This window comes from Penicillium brevicompactum, assembly GCF_028827555.1.
Source record: "Penicillium brevicompactum strain IBT 35665 chromosome Unknown utg000001l_segment0_segment0, whole genome shotgun sequence".
NCBI classification, from domain to species: Eukaryota; Fungi; Ascomycota; class Eurotiomycetes; order Eurotiales; family Aspergillaceae; genus Penicillium; species Penicillium brevicompactum.
Window position 1 is genome coordinate 1661430 of NW_026623203.1, and position 27718 is coordinate 1689147.

General features: G+C 50.1%; 13 protein-coding genes across 13 annotated transcripts; 8 read left to right on the forward strand and 5 right to left on the reverse strand.

The window, feature by feature from the left end:
- Window positions 1-397: 397 nt before the first annotated feature.
- N7506_000398 (glycoside hydrolase family 28 protein) lies at window positions 398-1616 on the reverse strand (the record flags this gene model as incomplete). Its single annotated transcript, XM_056949694.1, has 3 exons — window positions 398-856; window positions 907-1326; window positions 1386-1616. The coding sequence occupies 3 exons, from the start codon at window positions 1614-1616 to the stop codon at window positions 398-400; spliced, it is 1110 nt and encodes a 369-aa protein (XP_056815609.1).
- Window positions 1617-2844: 1228 nt separating this feature from the next.
- N7506_000399 (uncharacterized protein) lies at window positions 2845-4579 on the forward strand (the record flags this gene model as incomplete). Its single annotated transcript, XM_056949695.1, has 4 exons — window positions 2845-3131; window positions 3191-3620; window positions 3673-3809; window positions 3859-4579. The coding sequence occupies 4 exons, from the start codon at window positions 2845-2847 to the stop codon at window positions 4577-4579; spliced, it is 1575 nt and encodes a 524-aa protein (XP_056815610.1).
- Window positions 4580-4761: 182 nt separating this feature from the next.
- Window positions 4762-5925, forward strand: N7506_000400 (putative NAD binding Rossmann fold oxidoreductase; the record flags this gene model as incomplete). Its single annotated transcript, XM_056949696.1, has 2 exons — window positions 4762-5088; window positions 5185-5925. 2 exons carry the CDS (start codon window positions 4762-4764, stop codon window positions 5923-5925), a joined length of 1068 nt encoding a protein of 355 aa, XP_056815611.1.
- Window positions 5926-8392: 2467 nt separating this feature from the next.
- Window positions 8393-8881, forward strand: N7506_000401 (uncharacterized protein; the record flags this gene model as incomplete). The annotated part of the gene is made up of 4 exons (XM_056949697.1): window positions 8393-8470; window positions 8521-8594; window positions 8648-8716; window positions 8764-8881. The coding sequence occupies 4 exons, from the start codon at window positions 8393-8395 to the stop codon at window positions 8879-8881; spliced, it is 339 nt and encodes a 112-aa protein (XP_056815612.1).
- A 1311-nt stretch (window positions 8882-10192) lies between these two features.
- On the forward strand, window positions 10193-11620 carry N7506_000402 (uncharacterized protein; the record flags this gene model as incomplete). Its single annotated transcript, XM_056949698.1, has 3 exons — window positions 10193-10374; window positions 10427-10664; window positions 10712-11620. 3 exons carry the CDS (start codon window positions 10193-10195, stop codon window positions 11618-11620), a joined length of 1329 nt encoding a protein of 442 aa, XP_056815613.1.
- Window positions 11621-12230: 610 nt separating this feature from the next.
- N7506_000403 (uncharacterized protein) lies at window positions 12231-12681 on the forward strand (the record flags this gene model as incomplete). Its single annotated transcript, XM_056949699.1, has 2 exons — window positions 12231-12383; window positions 12451-12681. 2 exons carry the CDS (start codon window positions 12231-12233, stop codon window positions 12679-12681), a joined length of 384 nt encoding a protein of 127 aa, XP_056815614.1.
- A 2269-nt stretch (window positions 12682-14950) lies between these two features.
- gpi16 (GPI-anchored transamidase subunit GPI16) lies at window positions 14951-16853 on the reverse strand (the record flags this gene model as incomplete). Its single annotated transcript, XM_056949700.1, has 3 exons — window positions 14951-15981; window positions 16039-16433; window positions 16483-16853. 3 exons carry the CDS (start codon window positions 16851-16853, stop codon window positions 14951-14953), a joined length of 1797 nt encoding a protein of 598 aa, XP_056815615.1.
- Window positions 16854-17202: 349 nt separating this feature from the next.
- Window positions 17203-18220, forward strand: N7506_000405 (LUC7 domain-containing protein; the record flags this gene model as incomplete). The annotated part of the gene is made up of 3 exons (XM_056949701.1): window positions 17203-17245; window positions 17288-17667; window positions 17738-18220. 3 exons carry the CDS (start codon window positions 17203-17205, stop codon window positions 18218-18220), a joined length of 906 nt encoding a protein of 301 aa, XP_056815616.1.
- Window positions 18221-18788: 568 nt separating this feature from the next.
- Window positions 18789-21284, reverse strand: N7506_000406 (uncharacterized protein; the record flags this gene model as incomplete). The annotated part of the gene is made up of 1 exon (XM_056949702.1): window positions 18789-21284. The coding sequence occupies one exon, from the start codon at window positions 21282-21284 to the stop codon at window positions 18789-18791; it is 2496 nt and encodes an 831-aa protein (XP_056815617.1).
- Window positions 21285-22096: 812 nt separating this feature from the next.
- N7506_000407 (uncharacterized protein) lies at window positions 22097-22849 on the forward strand (the record flags this gene model as incomplete). Its single annotated transcript, XM_056949703.1, has 1 exon — window positions 22097-22849. One exon carries the CDS (start codon window positions 22097-22099, stop codon window positions 22847-22849), a length of 753 nt encoding a protein of 250 aa, XP_056815618.1.
- Window positions 22850-23036: 187 nt separating this feature from the next.
- On the reverse strand, window positions 23037-24691 carry N7506_000408 (uncharacterized protein; the record flags this gene model as incomplete). The annotated part of the gene is made up of 2 exons (XM_056949704.1): window positions 23037-24303; window positions 24357-24691. 2 exons carry the CDS (start codon window positions 24689-24691, stop codon window positions 23037-23039), a joined length of 1602 nt encoding a protein of 533 aa, XP_056815619.1.
- A 375-nt stretch (window positions 24692-25066) lies between these two features.
- pre9 (proteasome core particle subunit alpha 3) lies at window positions 25067-26034 on the forward strand (the record flags this gene model as incomplete). The annotated part of the gene is made up of 4 exons (XM_056949705.1): window positions 25067-25090; window positions 25152-25336; window positions 25419-25837; window positions 25895-26034. The coding sequence occupies 4 exons, from the start codon at window positions 25067-25069 to the stop codon at window positions 26032-26034; spliced, it is 768 nt and encodes a 255-aa protein (XP_056815620.1).
- A 1315-nt stretch (window positions 26035-27349) lies between these two features.
- On the reverse strand, window positions 27350-27571 carry N7506_000410 (uncharacterized protein; the record flags this gene model as incomplete). The annotated part of the gene is made up of 1 exon (XM_056949706.1): window positions 27350-27571. The coding sequence occupies one exon, from the start codon at window positions 27569-27571 to the stop codon at window positions 27350-27352; it is 222 nt and encodes a 73-aa protein (XP_056815621.1).
- Window positions 27572-27718: the final 147 nt, after the last annotated feature.

The window sequence follows — 27718 nt, forward strand, 5'->3', positions numbered from 1 at the left end:
TATTGCGTCACTCGATAGCGACCAACAAATGCTTACTTCAAGCTTGGGTCCTGACCCACTTCTTGACTTATGAAACGGCCTGTGATTGGCTTGCGGATGGCTGCGGCTTGTTGATGCTGCGGCCCGCTCCTGGCTACGGCGCTCTTCTACATAGACATCACCATCCGTAGATATCCCACGGTTCCAATATTCACTCTCCTGGAATTCGGGAGGTTTACTGTTTACACAAGGAACTTCTTTGCGGATATGGAAAAATATATTATTTGAGATGGCCCTTGAACCTTGGGGCCAATCTCTATATTTAAAATTACAACCTCAGAAATGTTGAAACCATTCTGATCTGCAGCAAATTTGACAATCTACAAATCACACAGCCCCAGACAAGATCAACAGGCATTTAGCAAGAGGCACCGGAGGGCACGTTCTTGCACTTGCTGCTGGTCTTACCGCCGGAGACCTTGTTGCCAGACCAGGTCCAGTCAGAGCAAGAGCCGTCACCGCACAGAATGTAGACATCAGTAGCGCTGCTCTTGACGGTACCAGTGACCTTCTCGACAGTGAGACCGGTGATGGGAACGCCGGTGGTAGGAGTGCCAGTGGGGCTGCCGTTCTCGTAGTCCTGCTCAATGACGATACCGTACTTGGCGATGTTGGACAGCTCGATGTTGGAGAAGGTGACGTCGGCGACCTCACCGGTGGCCTTGTAGATGGTCTTGATGCGGATACCGTTGTCGGAGTTGGTCACAGTGGAGTCAGAGATAGTCACGTTCTTGACGTTGTTGTTGTCACGTCCACCGACGGAGCCGATGGAGAGACCGTGGCCGCCGGAGCAGGTACCGCCAGTGAAGATGATGTTCTAGCGTGTATTAGATATTGTTCTGTATTGAAGTGCGAGGGGAAGCTTACCTCGCCAGAGTTGATGGCCAGGCAGTCATCCTGGTTCTTGATGTTGGCGTTGCTGATGGTGATGTAGGTGGACTCGCCGACATCGAAGGCATCGGTGTTGTGGCCGCCGTTGCTGTCACCGGCGGAGTTGTCGATGGTGATGTGGTCGAGAACAAGGTTGTCGGCCTGGACACTGAAGGCCTGGACGGGGGTGTTCTTGACGTTCAGACCGGTGATGGTCGAGTCATCCAGGGAGTGGGCGTAGAAGAACTTGGGCTTGGTCTTGCCGCCGTTGGTTCCCTTGCCGTCCCACCAGCTGGCACCGCCACCGTTGATGACATGGCCGGAAGCACCGTTGACCTCGATGTTCTTACCGGAGAAGCGGATGAGGGGACCCTTCCACTCCTTGTAACCGAAGGTGGTCTCACCCTTGAAGGTGACCTGAAAAGCGGTGTTAGTTGTCTAGTTCCACAATGGCCGTTATTGCAAACGAAGCATACCTTTGTGCCGTCCTTCAGGTTGGACAGATCGAGGGTCTCACCGGCGGGGACCTTGATGTTGTCCAAGACAATGTTGGAGCAGGACTTCTTGCTGGCCTTGGCGCTAGCAGCGGAGGTGAAGGTGCAAGTAGAGGAAGAACGCTCAACAAGCTCCGACACAGTCGAAGGAGCAGGGGCGGCAGAGACGGCAACGGCGCCGAGAGCCAGCATAGACAGAATAGAGGTACGCATTTTGAAGTAAATGTCCGATCAACAGACAAGTAAAAGAGTGAAGGATTCGGGGCTAGCCCAAGTATAGAATGTGATAGGAAAAGTAAAGAAGGAATGAATTGGTTGGAATAAGCTATGCCACGGTGCTTGGCCTTGATATTTAAATGCTGCTTCTCTGCCTTCGAGGGCTCTGCCCCTGCGCTAGCACCACTATGAAACGGGGCCGTGGCTGTCTGCCACCGTCCATGGATGTTGACCCCTGTTCTTCACGGGGCCAGACGATTGGCGGATTAATCCAGTATGTCGGTATGCAGGGACCTTCTAGATGGTTCAATTGATTAATCTTTAATGACTTCGGCTGGAAGTGGAAATCCTCCGAAACCAAGCTATATTCGTCCCCACCAGGCAAGCCCGGGATATCGTCGGGTAAAGCTTCTACGGGGCTTTCGGGGGTCTTCTCGTTTCAGCGTATGAACTCCTGATGATCCAATGGGAGATCGCGATTGATGAAGTCTGCACGCTAAAATCCACCCCGTTGAAGTCTAAGTGGATCCGTTTCGAGGCTTGTGTTTCACGATGTTCGATTTAGGGCTCGGGTCAATATCAGAGCCTGCCTTACCAGCTCCACCGTAATAGATTAATTGTTGCAGAATACCTTATGAGGCCTTATGAATCAAGTTTGGAGTTAATGTGTACGCTTGGTACTTGTATACTTCCAGTTATGCTCAGCTTTAGTTACTTGGGTAGAACTGTGCATAATGACTTACGGGTAACCCCAGGGATATCTTCACAGGGGAGAAAGTGATATCAATCCAGTATATTAAGGGGGATTCAATTTGAATAGGCAGCGAGAAAGGTCCCCAAGTGCCCCATACGGAAGTACCGGAATGCAAAGATGATGTCTCACCGAGCTGTCGAGTGTAATTTCATGAGTCTTCGTTCTAGACCGAAAACATGCCATTTCGGTACTTTTCGCGGTGCACGTGTGGGAAGGACCCAGGATCCACTCTTATCGATGCAAATGATGCAAATGATGCAAAAAGAGTGCAATGCAAACCGATGGAAATGCAGATGGGACAGGAAGAAAAGAGCCGAGAAACGAGAAACGAGAGACAGAAGCGCATAAGGCTGAGAAAGTACTGACATATGATGTGTTGAGAATTGCCGAGGTCGGGCGCCTCCGTAGAGCGGAGACCCCTTCTGATCCCCAGACTTCGGTGCTCCCTCCCAGTTGGCATCAACAGCCATCATGCCTGACAATTCGGTGGATCCGACACTTCCGCCTCCAGCAGTGCGCGATGTTCTTCGCGTATGTCTAAGCGCCAAAGAATATCGATTCCTCCACGAGACAGCCCTGAAACGCGCCCCTGCAGCCCGAAGCAAGCTCCCATCTCCGTCGCGCTTCGATGCCATCGTCCGCCCCAAGAACCGCCATAGCGAAGCTGCAGCTCGCGCCTCGATACGTGTATTTCTAGGATCAGGAATCGCTTTGAAGTTGGCTGACCTTCTGCTCGCTCGCGTCCAAGGCGCTACAGAGTATGATCCACACCGACCCTTCCAATAAGCTAGTATGCTAATGCCCGATCTCACTGCAGAAAGAAAGCACGCACTTCCTTCCTCCGCTCTCCCAAGTTCCGCCTCTCAATTTCCTTGTCCCTCCTTCTTTTCATCCATCGTCTCCTGTATCGCTTCCTGGTCCGATTGCGAGCGAATCTGCGCACCGAAGATGCGCAGCCCTTCAGAGAGCGCAATCCGCGTATTTCACGCGCGCTGACTTCGCGCTGTGCCCCAGCCATCGGTGCAAGTCTAGCCGGATTCGCCCTGGGTATTGCTCCGCAGGATCAGCTTCGTCTGACCGCAGCAATTTACTCGGGCATGCGAAGCTTGGAGTTTCTGTTTAATTACATCGATTACAAAGGATGGCTGGGCAAACGCCCGGAATGGTTCGGCAGCTGGATGCTGATGCCATTTGCCTTTGCGCAGCTTTTCCACGCATTCGTGTTCGATCGGGAAACAACCCCTACGGTTTGTGCTTCGCAATGTTTAATTGTCGCGGTCGCTAATCAATGTCATACAGTGGTTTGGAAATGTGATCCTTAGACTCTCGCCCAGTTATATCCAGAGCCGACCGGAGTCGCTGCCAGATAATGTCGCCTGGCCCGAGAAGCAGGAGATCGTGGACTCTCTCGCCTCTATCGCGGGCCTCCGCTGGCCGTAAGTTGACAACTTGGCCTCGAAGTGCACACCCGTTAACACCATACAGGGCATTCGTTTCCCCAATCCTCCACCCAAACGATCCCAACACCTTGCCGGCGTCTGTGTCGTCCATTTCGCCAATCACTGGCCCAGCACATCCCGCTATAACGAGCTTATCATGCGCTCTTTTGCACCCCAACCTGCCAAACTGCAGTACGGCATTCCTGCATCACATCCTGCTCTCCGTACCGATGCTTGCGCGTTTCATCACCACCATTACTCTGGCTCTCTCATTGCCCAAACTCAAGAGCATCATGCTTGAACCTATGTCATCGATCAATGACCTGTCAAAACGCATCATCAAGATGACAGCAGTCCTGTCGCTTGCTATTGGATCTGCCTGGGGTAGCGTCTGCCTTTTGGACAAGAATCTTCCACGATCCACCTTGCCCACCAAGCGATTCTTCATCAGTGGAGCATTGGGCGGTCTCCCATTCATGTTCCTGGGCCACAGCCGCACCACCTTCCTTTATTTCTTCCGATCCGCGATTGTTTCCGCGTACAAAACTGGAATCAAGCGTGGACTATGGAAGGGCCGAAGAGGCGGTGAGCTGCTGCTGTTTGTCATTTCGTGGGCGATGATGGGCTCGATTCTCGAGGCCAACCCTAACGCCGTGCAGGGCGGAGGTCTGCGCAAGGGTCTGTCCTGGCTGAGAGGAGATGGGTTTGCGGACCCACTGGAGGTAAAGCGCAAACCTCGACGGGAAAAGAAGCCCGGTAATGAATAAGTGTCTTAAGAATAATGTTGGAAATTGGCGATGGGATTTGAATTCCGACCCCACAGTTTTGCGGAGTAGATCCTCGGAGACTGGCCTCCGCATTTTGTAGTTCCGACTTTAAAAAGGCCCCTTCGTTGGGCCTTTTCAATTACATTTTTCGGTCGCTGTTCATCTTAAATATACTCTTTACAATGTCTGCACAAAGATTGAAGATTGGTTGCGCCGGCCTTGGGCGCATGGGCAAGCGTCATGCCCTGAACTTCTTGGAGCGTACACCCCGAGCTGAGCTCGTGGCCGCCAGCTCCCCAGACCCCGTCGAGCTCGAATGGGCCAAGACACACCTTGAGCCCTTCGGTGTGCGTCTGTACCAGAACTATGACGATATGCTCAAGCAAGAAGGATTGGTGGCTGTGGTAGTTGCATCTGCGACCGCTGTCCACGCCGAGCAAACTATCAAGGCGATCGCAGCAGACAAGCATGTCTTGTGCGAAAAGCCTATTTCTACCAGTGTCGAGGTGGTAAGTCATACCCCAATCGCGATTGCAGACTAGTTTGCGGGGTCCCCGGTACCCTTGAGCTAAACATCTGAACTAACATCACTTTTTACTTCCAAGTCCCAATCTGTCGTCGATGCAGCAGCCAAGAAGCCTCACCTGAAGGTCATGTGTGGCTTCTCCCGCCGCTTTGACAAGTCCTACAGAGATGCCTTCAATAAAATGCAATCCGGCTCAATTGGCACAGCCTCAGTGCTTCGCAGCCAAACCTGCGACAAGCTAGATCCATCTGGTTTCTTCGTCGCCTACGCCGAATTCTCCGGCGGAATCTTCGTCGACTGCTCCATCCACGACATCGATCTTACCCTATGGTTCTTCGGCGGTGACACCAAAGTCAAGTCCGTTTCAGCCGTCGGCATCACAGCTGTCGAGCCCGATCTGCGCAAGCACAATGATCGCGATAACGCCGTTGGCCTGGTAGAGTTCTACGATGGCCGCATGGCTTTCTTCTATGCTTCTCGTATGATGGCCGCTGGTCAGGAAGATGTTACCGAGATCATTGGTACGAAGGGCAAGCTGGCGGTTAACACACAGCCTGCGATGAACCATGTTAATATCTACGATGAGACTGGTATTCGTCGTGAGATCCCTCAGACATATTACGATCGCTTTGAATATGCCTTTGTTACTGAGGCGAATGAGTTCTCTGCGGCTTGCCTTGATGATACTGCATTGCCTATTGAACTTGACAGCTCTGTCAAGGCTGTCAGGATTGGCGCTGCGCTGCAGGAGTCTTTGATTACCCAACAGAAGATCTTCTTTGATGAAAATGGCAACCGGACTGAGTTGTCTCGTCTGTGAACGATGTGAACGTTGAACTTTGTATATACTCATTTTTAACCTTGACAGACGAACTAGATGCCGAATCACAACAAGCAGATGCAATGGTATTGAAAACTGCCCATCCAATCAGGTATTCAATCTCAGTAAGAGGTAGCTTGGTGGGGAATCAAAACCCCGTCCTTCAAAAAGATGCTACAACAGTAAGGGGTTTGTAGGTTGTTTATCCGTCAAGTTGAATGGCTGGAAGCCACACCACATTCTTTTCGACTAATGGAAGCAAACGTATGTGTCAAGCTTTTTGGGGACTTGCACTTAACCGGGGGATAGAACGAGATGCAAGATATATGAGACTAGCCAGTTACCATCACCAAGAAATCCCCATTACCATTCGCAACTGCTGCACCTAAAAGAGGCAAAGTAAGCATCACTCAGGGACGACTTTGATTCGACGTACCTTCGACTGAGCAATTATCCTGAGCACATGTAGAACAATGATCCACAACGTACTGGACCGCATCAGCTACATCAGAGCATCGAGAGATAGTTTCCCCTTTAGCAGGATTTGCCATCCCAATAATCTTAATGCTTCCCTCGATCCCGCACATCTGAGTGGTGTCTCTTGTAACATGGCAATTTCGGGACCCCCTGTCCCTCAGAAATGCAATACAGGCTTTGGCACCACCGACTAGACCAGGTCCTCTGCCATTGAATCTGCCGCAGAATTGTTTTGGAGAATGGGTCGGAAAGGGTGGCGCAGCTAGATGAAGCAAATTGTGAGCTAATCGTTGAGCTTTGAGATATAGGAAGGAAGTAGTACGTGAAGTATCCCATCTGATGCTTTCCGTGGGATAGCAAGTAATGCAGAGGGGATGTAGTATCAAAAGCAGAATGCAAAGTAATTTGATGATACCGCTGTTATCAAGGCGGTTCAACATGGTAGTATAGGTCGAGTGATTGATCGAAGTAAATTATGTTGAGATTTGCTGTAGCATACAAGTACATGATCTTTCATATAACAAATCTTCTTTCGACCCTAGAAAGCTGTTTCCTATGTGTACTTTGTACTCCGTAGGGTTGCAAGTCCTCGCCCTAGTCCGTTGGACAAACCTTGAAGCCCGGAGTTTCTATAAGCGAGTCATGTGCCCTCAATCAAGAGGCTCGCTCTTGATTTCTCTATCATTTACAATGAATTGTATACATCAATTCAGTGATCAGGCCTCATTTTGAACGGTTGGATGAGATTATGTCTAGCCATCAGCGGATGAATGTTGTTGTGTGTTATCCGAATCTAAAGGAAACGAGCTGGCGAAAAGCGAGTGAATGTTGTGGTACAAAATAGTCCAGAATTAGAGGTAAAGATACTCCGGAACAAAAAGGCATCTTGCTGATCAAAGATACCGAATCGAGAGTGAGGTGGAAAAATCTTCAACGACTTTCGAGTTCCAAATTATGTTTGAACGGAGTAAGATAGCAACATGAGCAGCAAAACACCCGGGAATCAAAATAGGTTTGTTTATTAAGAGCAGCTGAAAAGCCCGGCTAGAACAATGGAACTTCCACTTCAATTGATCTTTGTACTCCGTAACGCGTGCAGACTCAGTGGCACTGGTTGCACCAATGTTTTAGATTCACATGTTTCTGAAGTAATTCGAGTGGGTATGTTTGCCCCAGTCATTTTTTAAGGTGGCATCTGCTGCAGCAAGGATTAACTTTCACGTATGCGAGAGACCTTAGTTCAAGTAATCCGTATTCCGTACTGTCTATCCCCACCTGGCCCACGAGCACTACACAGGCTATGTAGGATCGTGGGTGCTATTCTATGTTTTACAGGGTACGAAGTACTAAAAGCAGACACATACGAGAATGCACACATATACATGGGGTAGATCTAATCTTCGGTCAATGGCCTGGCCCATGAAACCTATGAGGTAATGATTGCCGACTTCCTTTGGTTTGAAAGGGGAGATCACTGTCCATAGTTACTAGCAGCCCCACAGCCAGCTGGGTATTGATAGGAAGGGGGCTGCTGCAAAACATCAGCTCCTCAGGGCCACCGACATCTTCACAAAGATGACGACCTCAAATGAACTCTTCCAAGGTTTTCGGTGTAGCTGAGCATGCAAGATATATGGAGTACATTGCATGCAACTATTGATTTTACTGCGGCTAAGGCTGGTCGGGACGTGGAGTAGTACAGCATTGTACTGATAAGGTAGAGATTGGCGCGCATGTCCATCATATCGACATTCCCATTGGCCAATGCCTCGATCTACAAATCCACCTGCATGTTCTCATCTGCTAGTCTTCTGTGCCTGGGATGTGGGCTCGATTTTACTTCATTCCTGGTGGTCTCGTCCTAGAGTGGCGGTGAGATCAGCCTAGAACTCCAATTAAATGTATCGTACCTCCCCTTTAACAGAGCTTAGGGTATAAAGCAGGGGACGATTCTCAAAATAATCGTTCATTATCCATCTACTTACTCAATATGAAATTTTCAATCTCCGCTTCTCTTGCTCTGCTCGCCACAGTCACTCCGGCTTTGGCTGCCTCAGCAATCGCTGAAGTATGTATAGCTTCCCTTTGAGGTGACATTACCACTAACAAAAACCACAGGTGTACATCAAGAGTGAACTCAGATCCGACCGCTACTACCCTAGCAACCTTGAGTGTGTGAAGGCCGAAGCTCCGTAAGTCGTTAAGTGCCTATGGTGGACGTAAATTTTGCTGACTAGTACGGTAGTACTGTCAAGGTCACCGAGATCGAGCTCTATCCTATCCAATTCTCGGACATCAACTGTCAGATCTACACGTACGTTGCCCGGTTCTCAAACATCGAAGCATACCTAACACAATCAGTGAGGCGGAATGCAAGGGAGATAGTTACAGCATCAAAGCTGCCGCAGGTTCGGCAGGAAAGCAGCAGAAGTTCAGCAAGGACTTCTATGCGGGAAGCTTCCAGTGTTCCGGCCTCTAGGGTTGAGAATATCATCAAAAAAAGCTCTGTTGGGGGTTCTTTGGCTATTCATGTATTTTCTTAACTACTTGAAACAAAGACTTAGCTCATAATATCAAGTTCAACCCCAAAATGTGTTTCGAAAATGATTATCGTCTTGAATGCTTCACCAACCCTGTGAGATAAAACGAAGTGGTCAATTTCATGACCATGGCCCTGGACATCTTGAATGTGGTCCAATCTATTGAGTCGTGTCACTTTTGGACTCGGGCCAGTGTCATACTGGGAGCACGTGGTGCTGCGCCGGGGCTCTTGGGCTGCAGCTCGCCTGTTCGCCCCCTTCTCTCCGTCGCCGCCTGCCTTTTCTCTCTCTCTCTCTTCTTGCTTTCTTCTTTCCTCGTTTCCTTCAACCTCACTGATGCAACGGTTTTGCCTGGAAATTCCTAGTACTCGACCAAGCTTTGATTGATTAGAACTGGGACTAAAGCTGGGATTGGACTCAGTGCCTGCATGGTGAGATAGGTTTCCAAGAGGCTGTGAGCAAGAAAGCCGGGAAAAAAATTAATTCATTAAAATAAAGGGAGATAGAGAGAGAACGAGAGAAATCGAAAGCGAGAGAGAAAACAAGGGAGGAAGATTTTAGCTTGATCGACTCAAATATTCCGGGGTAAAACCTTGGAAGCTTGCGGTTCCACAGGCTTTGCCCAGGCCAACATTGAGTCTATGGCTTGCAATTTGCTTCCAAGATTGAAGACAACTCTTTATTCAGGCAAATTCCAAGGTTGCTCATCAGAATCAAAAATAGATAATCGGAGTTTACCTGTGGACAGAGCTGATGCTGCCAAAGGGTGGGCTGTTCGCGGTGTATATGATTGGCGCAGAGTTGCGTCAATCGGCACTAAACGAGAGAATGCATGCAATCGGGTAACAATATTCTCCGGAAAACGGTTATTTCTGACACCCAAAGAGATGATCGAATCATTTCTAGTTGTGCTGATGAAATATGAGCAGGATATGAACCTTCGTTTCAAAATGTACAGAATACGCCAATGTCCATCAATCTTAGCGGAACCACGATCCCGTCGGAGGTGCCCGTGCCACTGGTTTGGGGTAAAATCCTGACGTTTAGTTGGGCAGATATTCAAGTCAGAGGAGCCATAACCCCAGCCGGTAGAGCTCGGCTACGCAGTGCCGGTCGAACCGACAAAGCTCGTGACTAATGGAAACCCCATGGGCAAAGAGCTTCCCCACTGTGGATCTTCGGGGTAAAAGGACCCTACTTATAATCACCGTCTCCTGTACTTTGCACAAAGATGAGAAGCCACTGTCGAGATGAGCCCGGAGGCGGAAAAAACAGCTACTTCCCCTGACCAAACGCAACCAGCGGCCACTCTGGGCGACAATGTGTTGCAAGGGCTTGAGAGCGAATATGAGCTCCCTGAGAAGAGAATCAATGGCGGACTACAGGCTTGGCTAAGCGTTCTCGCGGGATTTTGTATTTTTGTCAACTCTTGGTGTGTCAAACTGATCTTTTCACTACTCTCATAGAGCTAATCTATTTGGTAGGGGCATTCTGACTACTTATGGTGCATTCCAAGAGTACTACCAAACAGTTCTCCTCCCAGACCAGACACCATCGGCCATCTCCTGGGTGGGGAGTATTCAAGCAACTTTGATTCCCATGGTCGGTCTTGCAACAGGGCCACTAGTCGATGTTGGCTACTTGCGCCCTCTAATCATAGCCGGAAGTTTCTTGACTGTATTCGGGATGATGATGACCAGTCTTGCGACTTCTTACTATCAGGTAAGTTGAGATCACAAGCAAAACAATATCTCAGCTAACCTCTGTAGATACTGCTCGCGCAAGGATTTTGTGTTGGAATGGGAGGTGGCATCTCATATATCCCCGCGCTCGTCGTGATTTCCACTAGATTTACCACGAAGCGCCCAATCGCAATCGGCTGTGCGTCGATAGGATCAAGTGTCGGGGCTGTTATATTCCCAGTGATGTTTCGCCAACTGCAGCCAAAGGTAGGATTTGGATGGGCTGTCCGCTCTATCGGCTTCATCAGCTTGTTCCTTGCTATTGTGGCATGTACAATATTGTGTCGACAACCAGGAGAAAAGGCCCGGGCCAGAAGTCTCATTGATTGGAAGGCCTTCCGTGAGCCTTCATTTATGATGTTCTCTCTTTCTTTGACGTGTGTTATGCTCGCCTATTACGTCCCGATTTTCTACGTTGCTTCATACGCCCGCACCGTTGTGCATACGACTACCAGTCTCGGATTCTACATGGTTGCAATTGTGAATGGGTCATCTGTAATCGGGCGCATCGTTCCATACCTACTCGTCGCTTACATCAAGCCAATTGGAATTCTAATATTTGCCGTGGCCGCCTCGGCAATCGCGATGTTTACTTGGATCGCCGCCACTAACAGTGCTGGGTTCATTGTTTGGGCATGCTACTGGGGAGCTCTCAGCGGAGTTCTGGTCACTGCGCCTACTTCCATTGTGGCACATCCAGTGTTCTGTCCTGATTCCACCTTTTTGGGAACTCGCCTGGGCATGATGTGGGGTATCTCTTCATTTGGCGCATTGGCTGGAACTCCAATTGCAGGCGCCTTGGTAAATCTCCAAACAGCAGAGTTCTTGCGAGCGCAAATATTCGCAGGGTGCATGATGGTTGGGGCTGTTTTGTTACAGGTTTGGCCAACTGTTAAAGTTGTGCGGTATGATCGAGAACATCCTCGCAAAAAGTAAACACAATACAGTACGCTCACTTCAAGTGAAATTTCATGAATCATCCACAATACTGCTTTAATGGAATGATATAGAGTGTTGGAGTCAGCAAACATATCAAACCTGCCATGTGTACGGAGTAAACACATTCTGCTTCCAGCATGTTAAGCATATTACCTTGTTGGGACCAGGTGCATGACGACCTTGGATTAGAAAGCAAGGATAGATAGCGAATATTTGCGAGAAATCAGGCTGATTTACTTTGTCAATGATGTACGTACTTTTCAAGTTGTTTGGTCAAGTGCAAATACAGGGTAGACCTATCGTCTCATCATGACTTCATCCGGAGCTTGTGGCGAAGATTACATCCGCATCTCGATGCTACAAGAGCGATCTAGCGAACAACAACTTTAAATATTAAAACAATCCTCATATCATTTGAATTGAGAAACTCCCAAAACAAAAACTTTACATGAACTAACTTATTGAACACACTATTGTGAGTACATCCATACTGCCTCATCAAATCACACAGCGTGCGGCCATAGCTTCACGCTCTACTTTCAACCATATCACTTAGACATTCTGCTGACAATAATAAGCTCCAGACCATTCTCAAACGAAAGCCAACATGAGTGGAGACAACAGCCATAACCACCAGACCACCTCTGTCGCCGGAGGCACCAGTGCCACGCCGACTCCAGCCAACAACGTTGGTGGTGGAACAGGATGGGGCGATAGACTCTGGATGGGAGGTAAAGAGCAGGGACTGGGTCATGTAGATGTTCGTCACTCAAACTTCGAATATCATGGGAGACAAAACACGCTGACCACCATTACTTCATCTAAAGGCACCTACAGGCCGATCAACAATGGGCGAGTTCCTTGGCTTGAAAGACCAGAAGTCGCGAGCCGAGAACAAGTATTTCCAGCGTGCGGAAATGGCTGAAGGCAACGATCCCATGAATACCGCGGGAGATCCGACATGTGCCAGTGAAGACCATAGCTTTATGGGTCAAAAGCCGGGTGGCTCCGAAACTTTGCCTGGATGGAACAAGATCAAAGAGTTTGCCGGAGGGTGAGTTTCATATACGCGAACACAAAGTGGCAGTTTCTGACCGATGGCAGATCCCATTAACTTCCCCCTGAGAGGAGGCGCTTGATGTTCCCATTCCAAATACGGTACGGACGACGCAAAGCTGGGACATCTTACTAGTAAAACCCTCGAAATATAGTATCTAACGAAGCGATGCCAATCTTGTTTTCTCAAGACATTGGTTAAGGAACCAAAGTCTTCAAGTTCTTCCAATATTCTATTCCAGCTTCATAAGTAGAGTGTAGTTCGGATGGTACAGATAGAAAGGGCTAGTGAGAAGTAAGCTACCATTTGACTAAGTCATAAAGTCTAGCTGGGTGACAGCCTTTTCGTATTTCTCTTCATATTGAGCTTTCAAGGGCAGCTGAGTGAGCCGGCCTCTGCTGCCTATAACTTGGAAGCCTCGCCATTGGTAATGTATTTATAGAGAGCCACCTCTAAATCAATCAGCAGACTGGTTACGGCAGAATCTCCAGGTGGCAGTAGCTGGGTAAACAGGCCGGCTGCAATGCCTGTTTTGCGATCAATCCACTTTCAGTAGTTAGCATAACAGATCAAAGAACGACACGATGCTTGCCGGTAGTCGTGCCGAAAGGGAGAAATAGTTCAAGTGACTCGAGGTCTTACCCAATGCAAATTTGGCAATCCACTCCAATTGACAGTGCCCGCTTTTCTGCGCCCTTGGATATCTTCCATTGCTATGGTTCCAGCAAGGCAGTGATCTGCCTGGGAACTGGTGTCCGAAGACTGAATCCCAAGGACGCGCCTCATCTGAGTTCCTAGGCCTTTGGGCATGGCCAAACGGGATGCATCGCTCAGCTGCGGCCGAAACAATGTATCGACACTGGTCTCATTCAATAATGGATACCCACCACATAGAAGTGCGCTCAACAGCTTCATATAGTTGCTGGGCGTACTGAAAAGCCCAATTCCACCCAAATCATCCCTCGATGGTTGCTGCAGAGTGATCTTCCCTCGTGTGACTGATTTTCTCCCCTCGCCAACACTCTGCCGGTTTCCCATCTCTAGAGGCGCAGGGAGGGCATCGAGATGAGCATCCGGGTGAAATGTTGTTGATTCCGCGCCGAGCTTTGACCATATGTTGCTCTTCATAAATTGATCCAAGCTCATCCCTGATTTGATCTCAACCTTTTGGTAGTCAGCATACTGTATGTTAGTTTGAAACTATGTTATGCCAAGCTGACCATTCGACCAGCCCAATCTATTCCACCGCCATACCCCCACGAATTGCCAGGCCGAAATAGAAGAGGATGATTGTAGCCATCCTATAATTGCAATCATGAGCGTCTATGATGAGACTACGAGGCCGGAACTTACCAGGCTTCCACAGAATGTGTGGGCTAATCGACTTTGAGATTTTGACCATTCTTTAAGCAACGCCGACGAACTATCATAGACGAAGCCAGAGCTATGGGTCATCAAATGACTGTGGCCATGTCAGTCCGACCGACCTCATTACCATGTCGTGGGATCTTGCGCAGAACTCACCGTACGGTGATTCTATCGCTCATATCTTGCAGCCTAGGAGCGTTCAATGCGTTTGTATCTAGATCATTGTCAGCCTTAGGACTATTAACGGAGTAGACAAGAAGTAGGAGAATATCATGCCCTTGCTTCCATTCTCGAAGACCTTCATATCTTTTAGCTCTGGGATGACTTCGCGAACATCATCGTCCAGCGAGATGAGGCCCCGCTCGACCAACTGCATAACGGCAACAGCAGTGACAAGTTTTGTCATGGATGCGATCCAACACAGAGAGTCGGCGGTTACCGATTCTGTGTTTGAGCCAAATGTTGCCCTCCCAACAGCATTATGATAAATCTCCCTTCCTGGCATTCATAGTCAGTCTCAGCTTGAAGAAGAGCTCATACTGTCAACCCGTGGGAGGGTGATCATTACCTGAATCGTCGACAGCAATGAAGACCGCGCCATGTAGAGACCCCGTATCCGGGTCTGTGAATTGTTCGAGAATTCGGCCAATCTCCATTCCGCAAGTAGGTATCTTCAACGAGTGGGCTATGTAGAGCGTCAAGCTCTGTTATATCTCGGGGATCGTTACACCTTTGCGCAACAGGCCGAGGGATACCATGAACCGAGGTTATTCCTCGGAAGAGTCAAACAAGTACGGTTTTCTCATATTCGCAAGAGCTGGGGTTAGGTTGGATCCTGACAAATTCCATGATTGCCAACGGCTCGGAATGCTTGATTGCTATAATTATGTGCTGTTATGATATTATTCGACCTTGGTTGCTTTGCCTTGGACTCGATCTCGAATGGCCACCACTTTGCTCAGTATCCGACCCTTTAATGTTGTAGCCCCGAGGGCGGATGCTTCTTCCAAAGAGACCACCCGTCGAACTAGGATGTTGAAAATCGTGCCAAATGCAAGAGCGATCACAGTACTAGTGAGGATGATCACATTGTATGGCATACTGAAATCCGGGGTCGGGAGTTGAAGAAGAAGGCTAGTGGAACGTATGTAGATCGGCGCATTATGGGCCTTGTCCACAATACGAATCACCGCAGGTGCAACATTGAACCCACGATTGGCATCTGGCGGATATTCGGTGTAGCGGAGAATGGCCTTCTCGAAATCATATGTCAAGGTGACGGTGGATGCAGCAGGCACGGACAAAGATAGCTCCAATTGGGTTCCACGCTCACGGTCGATGGCAGGGCGGTAATATGTCTCTTTCACGATATCAGATGCCGGAAGCTTGCGCGAAATTCCGTCACGACCTGTAATTGTCGCATGCAAAGTATGGATGTACGGGCGCAGGAACCACGGGAGAGTTTCAAAGTAGATGAAGTCGACTGCGCTCGCATTAGAGGGGTTGCCGAAGATGATGCGCATTCCGCCGCGTTCCTGGCCGTTTCCAACAATAGTTCGCTCGGCGTGAAGGACAGGCTCATCCAGGGGAACTACAAGGTTCACTGGCTGTTGTGGGATGGTAAGATCAAACGAAGCCGATGGGTCTAGCTTGAAACAACGGGTGAACCCGTCATCCTTTTTGATCTCCTCAGCACCTCCCGACGAGAAGACACCTCTTTCGTGGGGAACACGAAGGCAAACACTTCGGTCGCTTGGCCCTTCGGTTTCTCCTAACGGGCAGATGCCATTGAGGCTTCGGCCAAATATTTCGGTCAAACTCCATGCCTTGTCATTGGTCTTTTCCAGTGGGTAGCAGGTATCATCAGAGTGATAGGGCTTCGATGTGTCACAGACCAGCTGATCATTGGGGACAGGCCGAGGAATGGGGTTTGCTATAAACATGTCAGCGTTTGATCCAGGGCAATGGCATGGAAGCAACTGAAACGTACATCTAGAGCGCTTAGACCGGTCGATGTCCAGAACCATATCTACAGTTTGCTCGATTTGGACTACACACTCTCCTTCTGGAGCGCAGACCGGCTGAATATCGACTGACATGCTTTGCCATGCGGCATCAAACAATTTATGTCCATCGAAAAGGCTAGAAATTCCCGCCTTCCCCTTGCACGGAAGCAATTTCAAGAAAGGCGTGAGGTTCTCCGTACAGACCACCTCTCCGGGAAGCGTTCCGTGTAGAAGGTGTAGCTGATCAGCTTTCGAATGGTCTCCGAATGGCTCAAACGAGACGACGGGTCGAGTAGTCCGGGTCGAATCCACGAAATTCAATGAGGCGCAAAACAAGCCAGAGAGGGACTGCGTCAGGGTAATCCATTTGGCAAACGCCCTGCAAAGTCAGTACGGGATATCGTCCAATTACTCTGGGTCAAGCATACTCATCATCATTTGGCGCATCGATCCATGCCCAAAGCTCCACGCCTGTGCCTCCTTCTTTGCTACCATTCCACGGCCGGGGGCCCCAGCTTTCGGCATCCCACCTTCCAGTTGTAAAGCGGAGGTGCAGCTCTTTGGTACTGGCATGCTGTAATATCTGACCAAGTGCGCGAGGCAGGTATCTGAAGTGCTGTTGATCGAAGGATTCTTGCGATGTATTGCCACGGAAGTTGAATGACGCTAGCAGGGAGGACTGCGGTAGAGGGTGTAGTAGGAGGTTTTCATGATAGTCCGACGAGGCAAGTACCGTGGAGCTCCACAATGACAGGAATAGCGCGACAAAGGGTAACGAGGATAGCGAAAGGACGTTCATGACTTCATGCTTGCCGCAGTTCGGCCTGCGTACTGGGGGTGATCTCAATTGACAGGACAAGAAGTTTAGTGGGGAAACAATGGGTCTCCGGTATGTGATTCAGCCCCAATATGAGACCTTGTAAGTCAGCAAGTCAACGAAATAACTTCACATTGAATAAAAGTCGAGAACCGAACCTCCACGTCCGCCGCGCAGCTCATCTGTCCCGTTGATTGACGCGGAGGCGGTGAGATCGGCTTAGCGCCAAAAGCATCAAAAACGAAAGACTTCGTTTCTCGTCTCCAATCAGTTCGCTCCCCACCATTTTGCCCTCTCCTTTGCTATTTACACTGGCGCAAGAGCTATCAGCATGGCGGCAGAACAAAGAAAGCTGCTCGAGCAGCTTATGGGAGGTATGTATCCGCCTTGAAACCCCTCAAATCTCCAAGCTCCAGCCCACTCGGGCAAGTCTCCGAAGCAAGCTAACATTGGTCTTCTTGTAGCTGATCAACTCATTGGGGCTGGCGCACAGGGTCGCAATTCCCAGCTCTCCATCACGGATCCTAAAGTCTGCCGCTCCTACCTCGTTGGCAGTTGCCCGCATGACCTGTTCACCAACACCAAGCAAGACCTCGGACCCTGTCCTAAGGTCCATAGTGAGGGCCTGAAGACCGAGTACGATACTGCAGCCTCTGCGGATAAGGCGAAATGGGGATTCGAGTTCGACTACCACCGCGAAATGCAGAAGCACATCGATGACTGTGACCGCCGTATCAACACTGCCCACCACCGTTTGGAAAAGACGCCTGATGAGATTCGGCAGACCAATGACCTTGTAAGTATATCACTTGCTAGTATCTGGCTCTAGCGTTTATCTTGGATCTCAATACTAATTCACTTAATAGCTCAAACAAATCGCCGATCTCGCGAACACGATCAACTCTGGTCTTCTTGAAGTCTCCGTTCTGGGCGAGACGGGGTCTGTTTCTTTGGCTATGAGTGAAATGCACAAGGTCCGCACGGCCAAGCACCAGAAGGAAACCGTGGAGCGCGAGCTCAAGAACCTGCAAGATACCTCTGGTCCATCCGGCCACCAGAAGCTGCAGGTTTGTGATGTTTGCGGTGCCTACTTGTCCCGTCTGGATAATGATCGCCGACTGGCGGATCACTTCTTCGGCAAAATGCACATGGGATACTCGGAAATGCGCAAGAACTGTAAGAAGCTCACCAGTGAACTGAAGGGTCGCGCTCCGCCAGTGCGTCACAACGAAGAAGATGATAACCCTTACACATCTAACGGTCGTACCGGCGGTGGTCGGGGTCCTCGCTACGGTGGTGGCGGAGGCGGAGGTGGAGGATACAGACGCCGCGGTGGTGGAAGATGGTGATCCACTTGTCTATTTGTTCCCGATGTCTGGGGCTCTGGTCCCTCTGCATAGCGCAGGCGTTTGTGTTTTTTCCCGTATATGATGCTTGGTTGACGGTCAGGAAAGTCAGGTCATTGCGCTCAATATCCATGTTCTTTACGTCTCTTTCCATCTCTCCCTCGTAGGCTAATGTTTCTATGTTGTCTAATGTACTGAAGTGGGCTTCACTTACAAATTATGTTCTACTATCTATCCTACTCGCAAAAGGATGGCGATAACGGTTCATATTTGAATCGACTAATGGATACATCACTAAGATAAATGACGGCCAAGCCTAGGCAGCGCAAGCAAAACTCTGAGAAATCGACAATCTGCACACGGTGGACTTCATTTTAGATGCTGAGAACCGGTGGACATAACATTCAAAAACACTCCATGGTGGGTATTCCCACGTAAAACAACCCATTTTTCCCAAACTTCAGTCCCAAACACCAGACTACCAGCAGGCAGTCTTGTAAAAGACAATACAAACATGACGTTAACTGTACAGGGACATGATATGGCTATCTTGGACGTGACTCTACTGACTCTACTGGGGGACCTGGCCACCATTTGCCTGAGTCTGGAAGAGAGCATGCATCAACGTGTCATAGTGGTCTGCAGCACTAGGCTGTCGGTTCAAGATATCACGGACAACTTTGAGTTGCGTTGTATCCACATTAGGCGCAGTCTTCAACAACTGCTGAATGGCCGGGGCGTCGCTTTGTGGGCCCAGCACTTGAAGTGCGGCGGGAAGCCCAGTCAGGGAGCTAGAGGTTTGGGGCTGTTGTGTGGTGTTCTGGTTGTATCCAGCGAATTGGTGAGGTGGGGTAGGAGCCATTGCGGAGCTGAATTGGGGCTGCTGAGGTGTTGACGCAACGGCTGTCAGAGGGCTCGCGGAGACGGCAGGCTCTTGGCTAGCTTGGTGTGATGGCGGTTGCACAGATGGGGGGTTGGACTCTCCCGTCTTAACTACGAAGATGGTGAGAAGCATGCGCTCGGTGATTGGTCCCTCCAAGGAAATGTTCTCAAGGAGCTCAATAAATTCGGGCATCGCGGTGGTTCCAACCTCCATAGGAACAAGGTATGTGTCCTTGACGGCGGACAAGGGGTGCTTGCCAATCACACCGTATCGACCACGACTGTGGAAGTAGTCGAACATCTTATCGAAACCAGCTTTCTGCTCAGCCTGGTCAGGGCTGGTGACTGCAATCACCGAGACATCGGTTGATTTGCTGAACTGAAGGCCACAGAGGTACTCAGTGGCTCGTTTGATATCAATGCGACCATCAACGAACAAGGTAGACGGGGCCAGTTGACTCCATGGAATGCGACCACTCAAGTCGGCGCCTCCGACATGTTTAGCTGCCGAGGAAAATTCTCCGATGGGAGGCATGGTGACCTTGCCACGCCAGATGATTCCATCGTCGTTGAAGTCCTTGGGTGAGTAAGGCGGGGATTCGGGTTCATCGTCTCGCAGGAGTTGGTCGATCTCGGCATCGGCCTGGACCTTGCCGTGCGGCACAGGCTCGCGAATATTGGGAGCAACCTCGGGGAAAACATCTTCGTGGTGATTGCCCCCCGGCGAAGGAGCCCGAGCGAAACCGTCGGGGTTGGCATGTTGAGGTCCTTTTGGGCTTGTTGGAGCGCCATCTGTAGGACTACCCTCGGCCTCTCCGGGAGCACGACGGGGTCCACTGGAAAATACGGACTCGTTCGCGCCATGATTCTCATCCTCAATCAACTCTTCTCCCTTGTGTGTGCGGCGAATGCGGGGGCCTTGTTCTTGAATAATCATGTGTTGACGTTCGGCTTCTCGCTTGATCTCTGCATCCTTCTGCTGCAGTTCCTCGCTCGCCATTTCACCGGAAGTCATTTGAGACAACACCTTCGGGGAGAGACTGCCGACAAGCAAGCGGTCTCGCAAGGAAATGTTCTTCTTTACGTTGAACATAATCGAGCGAAGTTGTGACTTATATGGTTCACTGGGCTCACCTGTCCTTTGACAGATATTCTCATACATGGCATCTTCAATGGAAAGGCCAAGCTGGTGTGCCAGGTCCTCAGATGACTGGTTTGCGCGCAGTGTCAGGGAGCCTGCTTTTAGGGCGACGGTGACCTGGTCTACAAAGAACTTGATGAGATGTGTAGCCACACTCTTGCGGGAGGGCATCAGCTCATCCAGGCTCGGGATCGCAGGTGCCTCGCCAGCATCAGCTGCCTGCGGGATAGCTGCAGGGATTGAGGATGGGGATATCCGTTGCTGTTTGATTTGTGGTCCCTGTTGGAATAGCCTATTAGTATAATTCGACCAACGTTGTGACAGGAAGGTATCGCATACGTTCTCTACCTCGACTGATTCTTCAAGCTTGCGCTTATTAGTGCTGGACCGCCGAGAATCACTAGCCTGGTCATTCTTCTCTGGCTCCGCGGACGCAGACACGGACACACCGGGCGCGGGCGAGCCAATGGGACCTGGGGTAGCGGAAGGTGCAGTGTGAACGGGCGTACTGGCATCTGTTCTGCTCTCACTTGGTCTGGCTTTGCGGCCACCTTTCTTGCCCTTCTTGCGCTTGGACTTCTTCTCCTCTGCCTCTTGACGGCGCTTGTTGGCAAGTTCTTCCCATGGTTTCTCCCCAGCTTCGATTTTTGCCAGTAAGATTTTGTGGTTCTCGGGTCGACATTTTTCACAATAGTAAAGATCCGGTTCATGGCCTTTGGTGAACGTGAGGCCCATGCAGTCGTTGTGTTGCCACGCTGAGCAATTATCGCAACAGATCATATCGCGTTCCACATCCTCTTCTTCTTCGTATTTGCCGCAAATGCACCGGATGAGCTCTTCTTCATCTTCCTCTCCTCCTTCGCTGGGACCGGGGGTAGGTTCGGCGGAGGATTTCGCGTTCTTGTCCTTCGGGCTTTTTCCCTTGCCTTTCTTGCCGACGCCTTCAGGTAATTCGAGGTTCTTGTGCTGGCCTTTGGTTGCTCGGCCGGAGCGTCGGGGTTCATCTGATGTTGGGGTTAGCTTCTTGTCTGGGACGCGCGACATCATCAAGGTGGTGGGCGGCCTTGCCACCCCTCCACTGATTGATCAGGCCGCAATGACTGAAACCACAATGTACAAAAGCTTACCAGCCATGATAATAGATGTTCGGCGCGTACTACAGCGCGTGGTGGGATAATATGTCTTTCACTGTCTTGTGAAATTGGGTAACACCCAGGGATGACAGTCTACAGGCACAAGGCGCTAAAGTAATACACAAGAAGACGCTGAATGATAGCGATGGTCTGGCCCACAGTATTACTTGAGCAATGATAATTGATCCAGACTTTGCGCAATATTCCTTGTAGCACCACGCAGTGGCAAGGGCGCGCGAAAGGTGGTGTTGTAGTGGACTGTGCAATCCCTTGCTGCGCGTCAAATCAGAAGTTGGTGGTGAGCGGGGTCGCGTGAATGTATCAACTGCAAGTCGCGATCTCTTGACAGCGAGTTGATGAACTGAGTTGTGCAATGTCAATTAAGTAGTATCTGCGCTTGCTGGTATCAGATGGTGAAGGAGCGTAGCGCGAGAGAAGAAAGGTGAAGGGAAGATGAATGAGCTTGGGGTGTGAGACGAGATGAAGTGGCTTGGCTCCCGTTCCAATATTTGTCATCTCAGCACGTGATTCGATCGTCAGCCACAGGTTCGCGCCGCAAGGTATGAATTATTGAGCTTCTCCAGGTTCCCCACTCGTCATCACAGGCTCTGATTTAAAGCCGAGGCCAGTCCTACTTGCATCCTTCCCTGAATATTCCTGCATAAACTGGACACTGCTATTCACGCTCCGACACACCTTTCCACATCACTCAGAACATACATCATGGCCGACGTCAGATCACTACTTCGCAATGAATTAGCTTCGCGCAAGGGTACATCCCAACCAAACACAACAGGGAATCGAGTGACAAAAAAGCGCAAGGTTGACAGCTCAGATGGCGTGGTTCGGAAGAAGCTACGCGCAACTGAATTGGATGCCTTCCAATCTGTATCTGACGCACCGAGCACCGACCACACCACGGCGGATGAAGGTTCAGAGCAACTTGAGGAGGATGCCGCTGGCCCAGCACCTGCTGCTGAGCCAAATCAGCAGAGCTCTGATTTTGTCGCAAACCTTGCCGAGCAACAGACAACCATAGTTTCGCCACAGCCCCAGTCTACATCGGTGGATGAGGATGAATGGGCCGCATTCGAACGCGAGGTTGCCGAGCCCTCACGTGTACCCAATGCACCGGCTGCCGTCGCAGCGGAAGCCACAATCTCAGCTGCACCGATCACAGCCGAGGAAATCGCCGAGCAGCAGAAGAAGGCGAAGCAGTCAGCGGCCCATACCCGTGAAGCGGAGCTAGAAGGGGAACGGGAGGATGCGGCACGGTTGATGGAAGATGAACTTGATGAGATGGAGCAGTTGGAGGAGCGAGTACGAAAACTCAAACAACAACGCGAGGCACTGCGGAAGACTCGCGCAGAGGATCAGACAGCCACTGAGGCCACATCAGACGCAGAGCAACAAGATGCCGAGAGCGAGAGTGAAGATGGTGACGATGAGGAATGGGATGATTGGAGATTTAAGTGATTGTTTCGGTGGTGGATTGACGACCCGTGTACGCAGAGGGCATATACTACCCTCGTCTACAATGATACCCTCAGGAATCGAATGACCGATATGCATTGGTGAATGCTTGTTGGCGTGTTCTTTGTACGATATGATTTTGGCTGGTTATGTTATGACAAAAGTTACAGTGTTTAGTGACTATGACCAACTACTGACTTGGCTTCTGTTCCTCTCCCCCTGCCTGGTCGATCTCCATGTAGCTCCTAAGCCCGTCCTTGTTGACTCTCATGGCCTCTTCGACTTCAGCCTCGCCTTCGCGAAGAAGATGCTTGCCACGCAGCAGATCCCCTCGCTGTTTGCGCTTTTCCTCTTCGACACGCTTCTCCCTGTCTGCCAACGCCTTCTCGCGTTTTTCGCGTTCTGTGCGCTTTCGGTCGAGCTCTGCCAGTTCCTCGGCCGATCTTTGTACCTCCGGTGGTGGAGGCAAAGTGGATATATATGCCTCAATCAATGGATTGCGCACTTTAGGAGCAAGCCCGATGTAACGAATGTCGGTAATGATAGCTGGGGGTAAGGTTTCCAGGTCCGAAGATTTATGCAACAAATCCAATGGAACCGATTTCAGTAAGGCTGAGAGGTCTGACTTGCGAGTGCTCTCGGGCTGCTTCAAGCGCGAGATGTGGTCACGGTAAAATTTCTCCCGGTCTTTATCTCCAAGTTGAGAGTCTTTCATTTCAGGCTCCTTCCGGTATTTGCGTTTGAACTCCGGCCAGTAAAGCTTAGGTGTGGCGTGTTCTTGCAGGAACTCCAAGTATTTAATCCGGGGATCGGCCTTTTGTTGCTTTGCTTTTTGGTCTCTCACCAGTTGAATGCGGTCCCTGGTCCAATTGGCAAATATTTCTCGTCGGGCTTTCATGTTTGATGGTGCGGTATATCGCGTGTCATTAATGATATGACCCTCCTCAATGATGTTTTCCCATGGCGTGAACGGGTTGATTTGGAAATCATCCAGTAAGTCACGGAACAGGGCTTCGGCATCAGCCTCAGTCAATGGGAGACCTGCTGCGCCTTCCTCCCAATCTTCTTCTCCAACCTCGCCGTATTCACCAGGGTCCAACCCGTAGTCTTCACCCATGGCTGCTAGTTGGTACTCCATGTCTTCTTCGGTGAATTCCAGCGGTTGGTCCTCATCGCCGACACTTTCAGTGCGTGTACGCTTAGACGGTTGACCTTCTTCTCCCTCGCTGTCTGTGACTTCGACCTCTTCATATTCATCGTCGTCGTAGCCTGGGTTCCTGGGTTCTTCGGTTTGCTCTGTTGCGGCATTCGAGTCCACGGGTGCAGTTTCGGGTTTGGGTGATTGCCGTTTGGGTGGCTCTTCGGGCTCGCCTCGTTCTTTTCTCGCCTTCTTCTCGCGCTCAAGGCGATCAAACTCAACCACGCCCTTCAAAACCGCCTCCGGAAATTTCCAAAAACTCTCATTTGTGTCCGGATTGTGGACGAATCTCCTTCCCAATTTGGTCCGAACTAATAACCACGGAGCGCAATCTGGTATGGCATGCTTTGCTTTAGGTCGATCTTCGGGTCCTCTTCGTCCTTTATCATGATAGCCTCTCCCACCACGAAACCCTCCTCTGCCTCGCGAACTAAATGGCGGACCAGATTGCGCAGGTCCAGGGCCAAAGCCTGTCGGTCCATAGGGTGTTGAAGAAAATGGTGGTAAGAATTCAGGATTGTAGGTGGGTTGCGAGATTGGCGGAGCGGTTGGGACGGGCTCAGGAGCAGGAATTTGCGGGCGAGTATATGTTGATTGTTTGGTGGAAGAGTTATAGTAGTAAAGATGGCCTGTGAAAATGTTAGCATAGCGGACTTTTCAGTATCATAGCGCAAGTCCAACCTGTGGGAGCATGATGCTGTGTCCACCCCTCAGGCAACGGGGGAAGAGGAGTATGTGTCGAGCTCATCACAGCTATTTGATTTGCTAGATCAAAGTGCAAATCTAAAGCAGAATTGGCTCTGCAATCAATGGGGGGAACGGTAGATGGGAATGCGACTGAAGCTTTGGTGTGGTCAGGTGGTCCGAGCTCGGCGGATGACAGAGGACGCGCCAGGGCGAGTTGCCTGGAGCTTCTACGTCTTCATCACCGACCTTTGCCATCCCGAACCACCTCGATTACCACATTCCCCCGTATCTTTTGCCCTTTTTCACTTTAAGTTGCTTTCTGTCATTTATACACGATGTCTCGGAGATACGACTCGCGAGTGAGTGCAGACCGTCAGTCCATTTGTGCAGCTCCAACTAACCTATGACGCTGTCCCAAAGACTACCATCTTCTCCCCCGAAGGTCGTCTCTATCAGGTTGAATATGCGCTTGAGGCTATTTCTCATGCTGGCACTGCCCTCGGAATCTTAGCCAAGGATGGAATTGTTCTTGCTGCTGAGAGAAAGGTGACCAGCAAGCTGCTTGAGCAGGACACCTCCGCTGAGAAGCTCTACACAATCAACGAGTACGACCCCTCCATACTCGCCACCACCTATTATGGAGGTTTGGCTATGCTGTTGAGCATGTCGATAGCTAATGCATGATAGTAACATGATTTGCGCCGTTGCGGGTATGAACGCCGATGCCAACATTCTCATCAACTATGCCCGTCAAAACGCCCAACGCTACCTCCTTACGTACAACGAAGACATCCCCTGTGAACAGCTTGTTCGTCGACTGTGTGATCTCAAGCAAGGATATACTCAGCACGGTGGTCTTCGTCCGTTCGGTGTCTCCTTCATCTATGCTGGATACGATCATTTGCGTCAATTCCAGCTGTACCAGAGCAACCCCAGTGGTAACTACGGTGGTTGGAAGGCCACAAGTGTTGGTGCGAACAACGCAAGTGCACAGAGTCTCCTCAAGCAAGACTACAAGGAGGATTGTGATCTGAAGGAGGCTTGTGCCATGGCTGTCAAGGTTCTGAGCAAGACTATGGACTCAACGAAGCTGAGCAGTGAGAAGAGTAAGTTCCCTCATCCGTGTCCGTGCTCATCATTTCTATGCTGACAATTATGCGCAGTTGAGTTTGCAACAGTGGGCAAGACCAAGGATGGCAAGATCTATCACCACCTATGGACTGCGGATGAGATTGATGCTCTTCTGCGGGAACAAGGGCTAGCCAAGGTCGATGATGAGCCCGAGGCTGGCGACATAAAATAGATTAATTTTCCATGCTCTTTTTCCCGTTTCAGATACTTGAATCCAACACTTCGACTCCAATCGTCCATTCCAAGGCTCCTAGGTCTTTACTATTATACTTATCCCCAAAACGTTCGCCTAGGCCATATTTCAAGCGTGCGATTGCTTATGGCTCCATCTGTTGTTTACTTGTGACGTGTCATGCACATCGGCCCAGTCTCAACGGTGCCCACTGATTTGTGAGGTCTGCATCCCAATTTGACGATATTTGCCCCGGGGAAGCGCCAATAGATGATTCCACGTAGCCTGGAGAGACGTGGATGTGTTGTAAACCATGAAAGCCTGCAGGCAATTTGCCCGAGCTCATGCCTCGATATATATCTTGGAATGCCCCGGCGTTACCGCCATGATTTCAGTGTCCCTCCAGGGCTGCCATGTTATTTGCTCTTGCAAACACACCTCAACATTCACAACATGGGCACTTCAAAGAGTCACTGCATCGAGCTGCTCAACTTAGGACAAAAGCCTCTGAGACTTGGTCTATACCTTCTAAGGTTGGAACAGAGTATCTTGAGACATGGAGAGGTAGGTCTACGGGCAACGGAACAACCTTGGAAAGGGTGGACCTCGGAAGCACCGCAAACTGACCAGCCACCCAGCATTCGTCTTCATGGAAACCATTTGACCCTTTCCAAGGTTGCACATAATTTCAACAAAGAAGTTCTTTTCTCTGAATGGTCTTGTTGACATGTCTCATCCTATTTGGGGTTATATAAGCACCATCACGTGTGGAGTGAGGGGTGTTTCGCACTAAGTATGCGTCCTCTCCCCAAAGTCAATGCCTTCAACATGCCAGATGTTGTGACTATGGGATGGTCCCGTGGCCAATGTCTCGGATTCTACAGCTTGTGGTCTACGAGACACGATGTTCAATCGCAGCAGAAACCCCCTCTTATCCTTTGAGACTCGATCTGTCTCAGCGAAACGCTCACCTAGCAAAACACGGCGCTTATGGTATTTCTGGTCCCCATCGACATTTTTTGGGAGCCTGTGAGCCTATGAAAAGAGTGTCACGGGGTATAAACCAATCAATTCTTTCGTCAATCTGTCCAAAGGAGATGTGGTTCTCCCATTACCTTGCAGAAATTCGATTCAGACCTAATGTCACGAACAAATAATGAAACATGAAACTCGCTGCAGAACCCACTCGAAAAAAACGATAGGCAGCGAAACCTCAAGGGCAGAAGAATAGTCCGAAACAAGCCAATACAATCGCTGTACGCCTGCCAAAAACAAGAAAGAAAGAAAACACTCGTTTTGAAAATCGAAGCCAATCCTATCTCAGGAGAGTGCTTCTTCGGTCATCCCGTTCCCGTTTCAGAGAGCAAATCTCCTTCTCCAGGTCCATAATGAGTTTGTATGACCGGTCCATCGAGGCCACCAGGGTGGCCCCTTCTCGTTTCCATCGGTCCAAACGGTCGACTTCAGCGCTTCGTCGACGGAACTTGGTCTCGATTTTCTCACAGAGCCGGCAATTGCTCTTCTCGTCCTCAGTCATATTGACGAGTCTCATTCCGCATGTTTCGCCGGTGCGATATTCATAGTTGCATCGGTGAGCAAAGCTGCCCCAGCTCCAGTCCCCACACGCAAATCTCTTCTGGTTGTAAAAACACATGCCTATCAAACTCGTTAGTGCTGCATAATA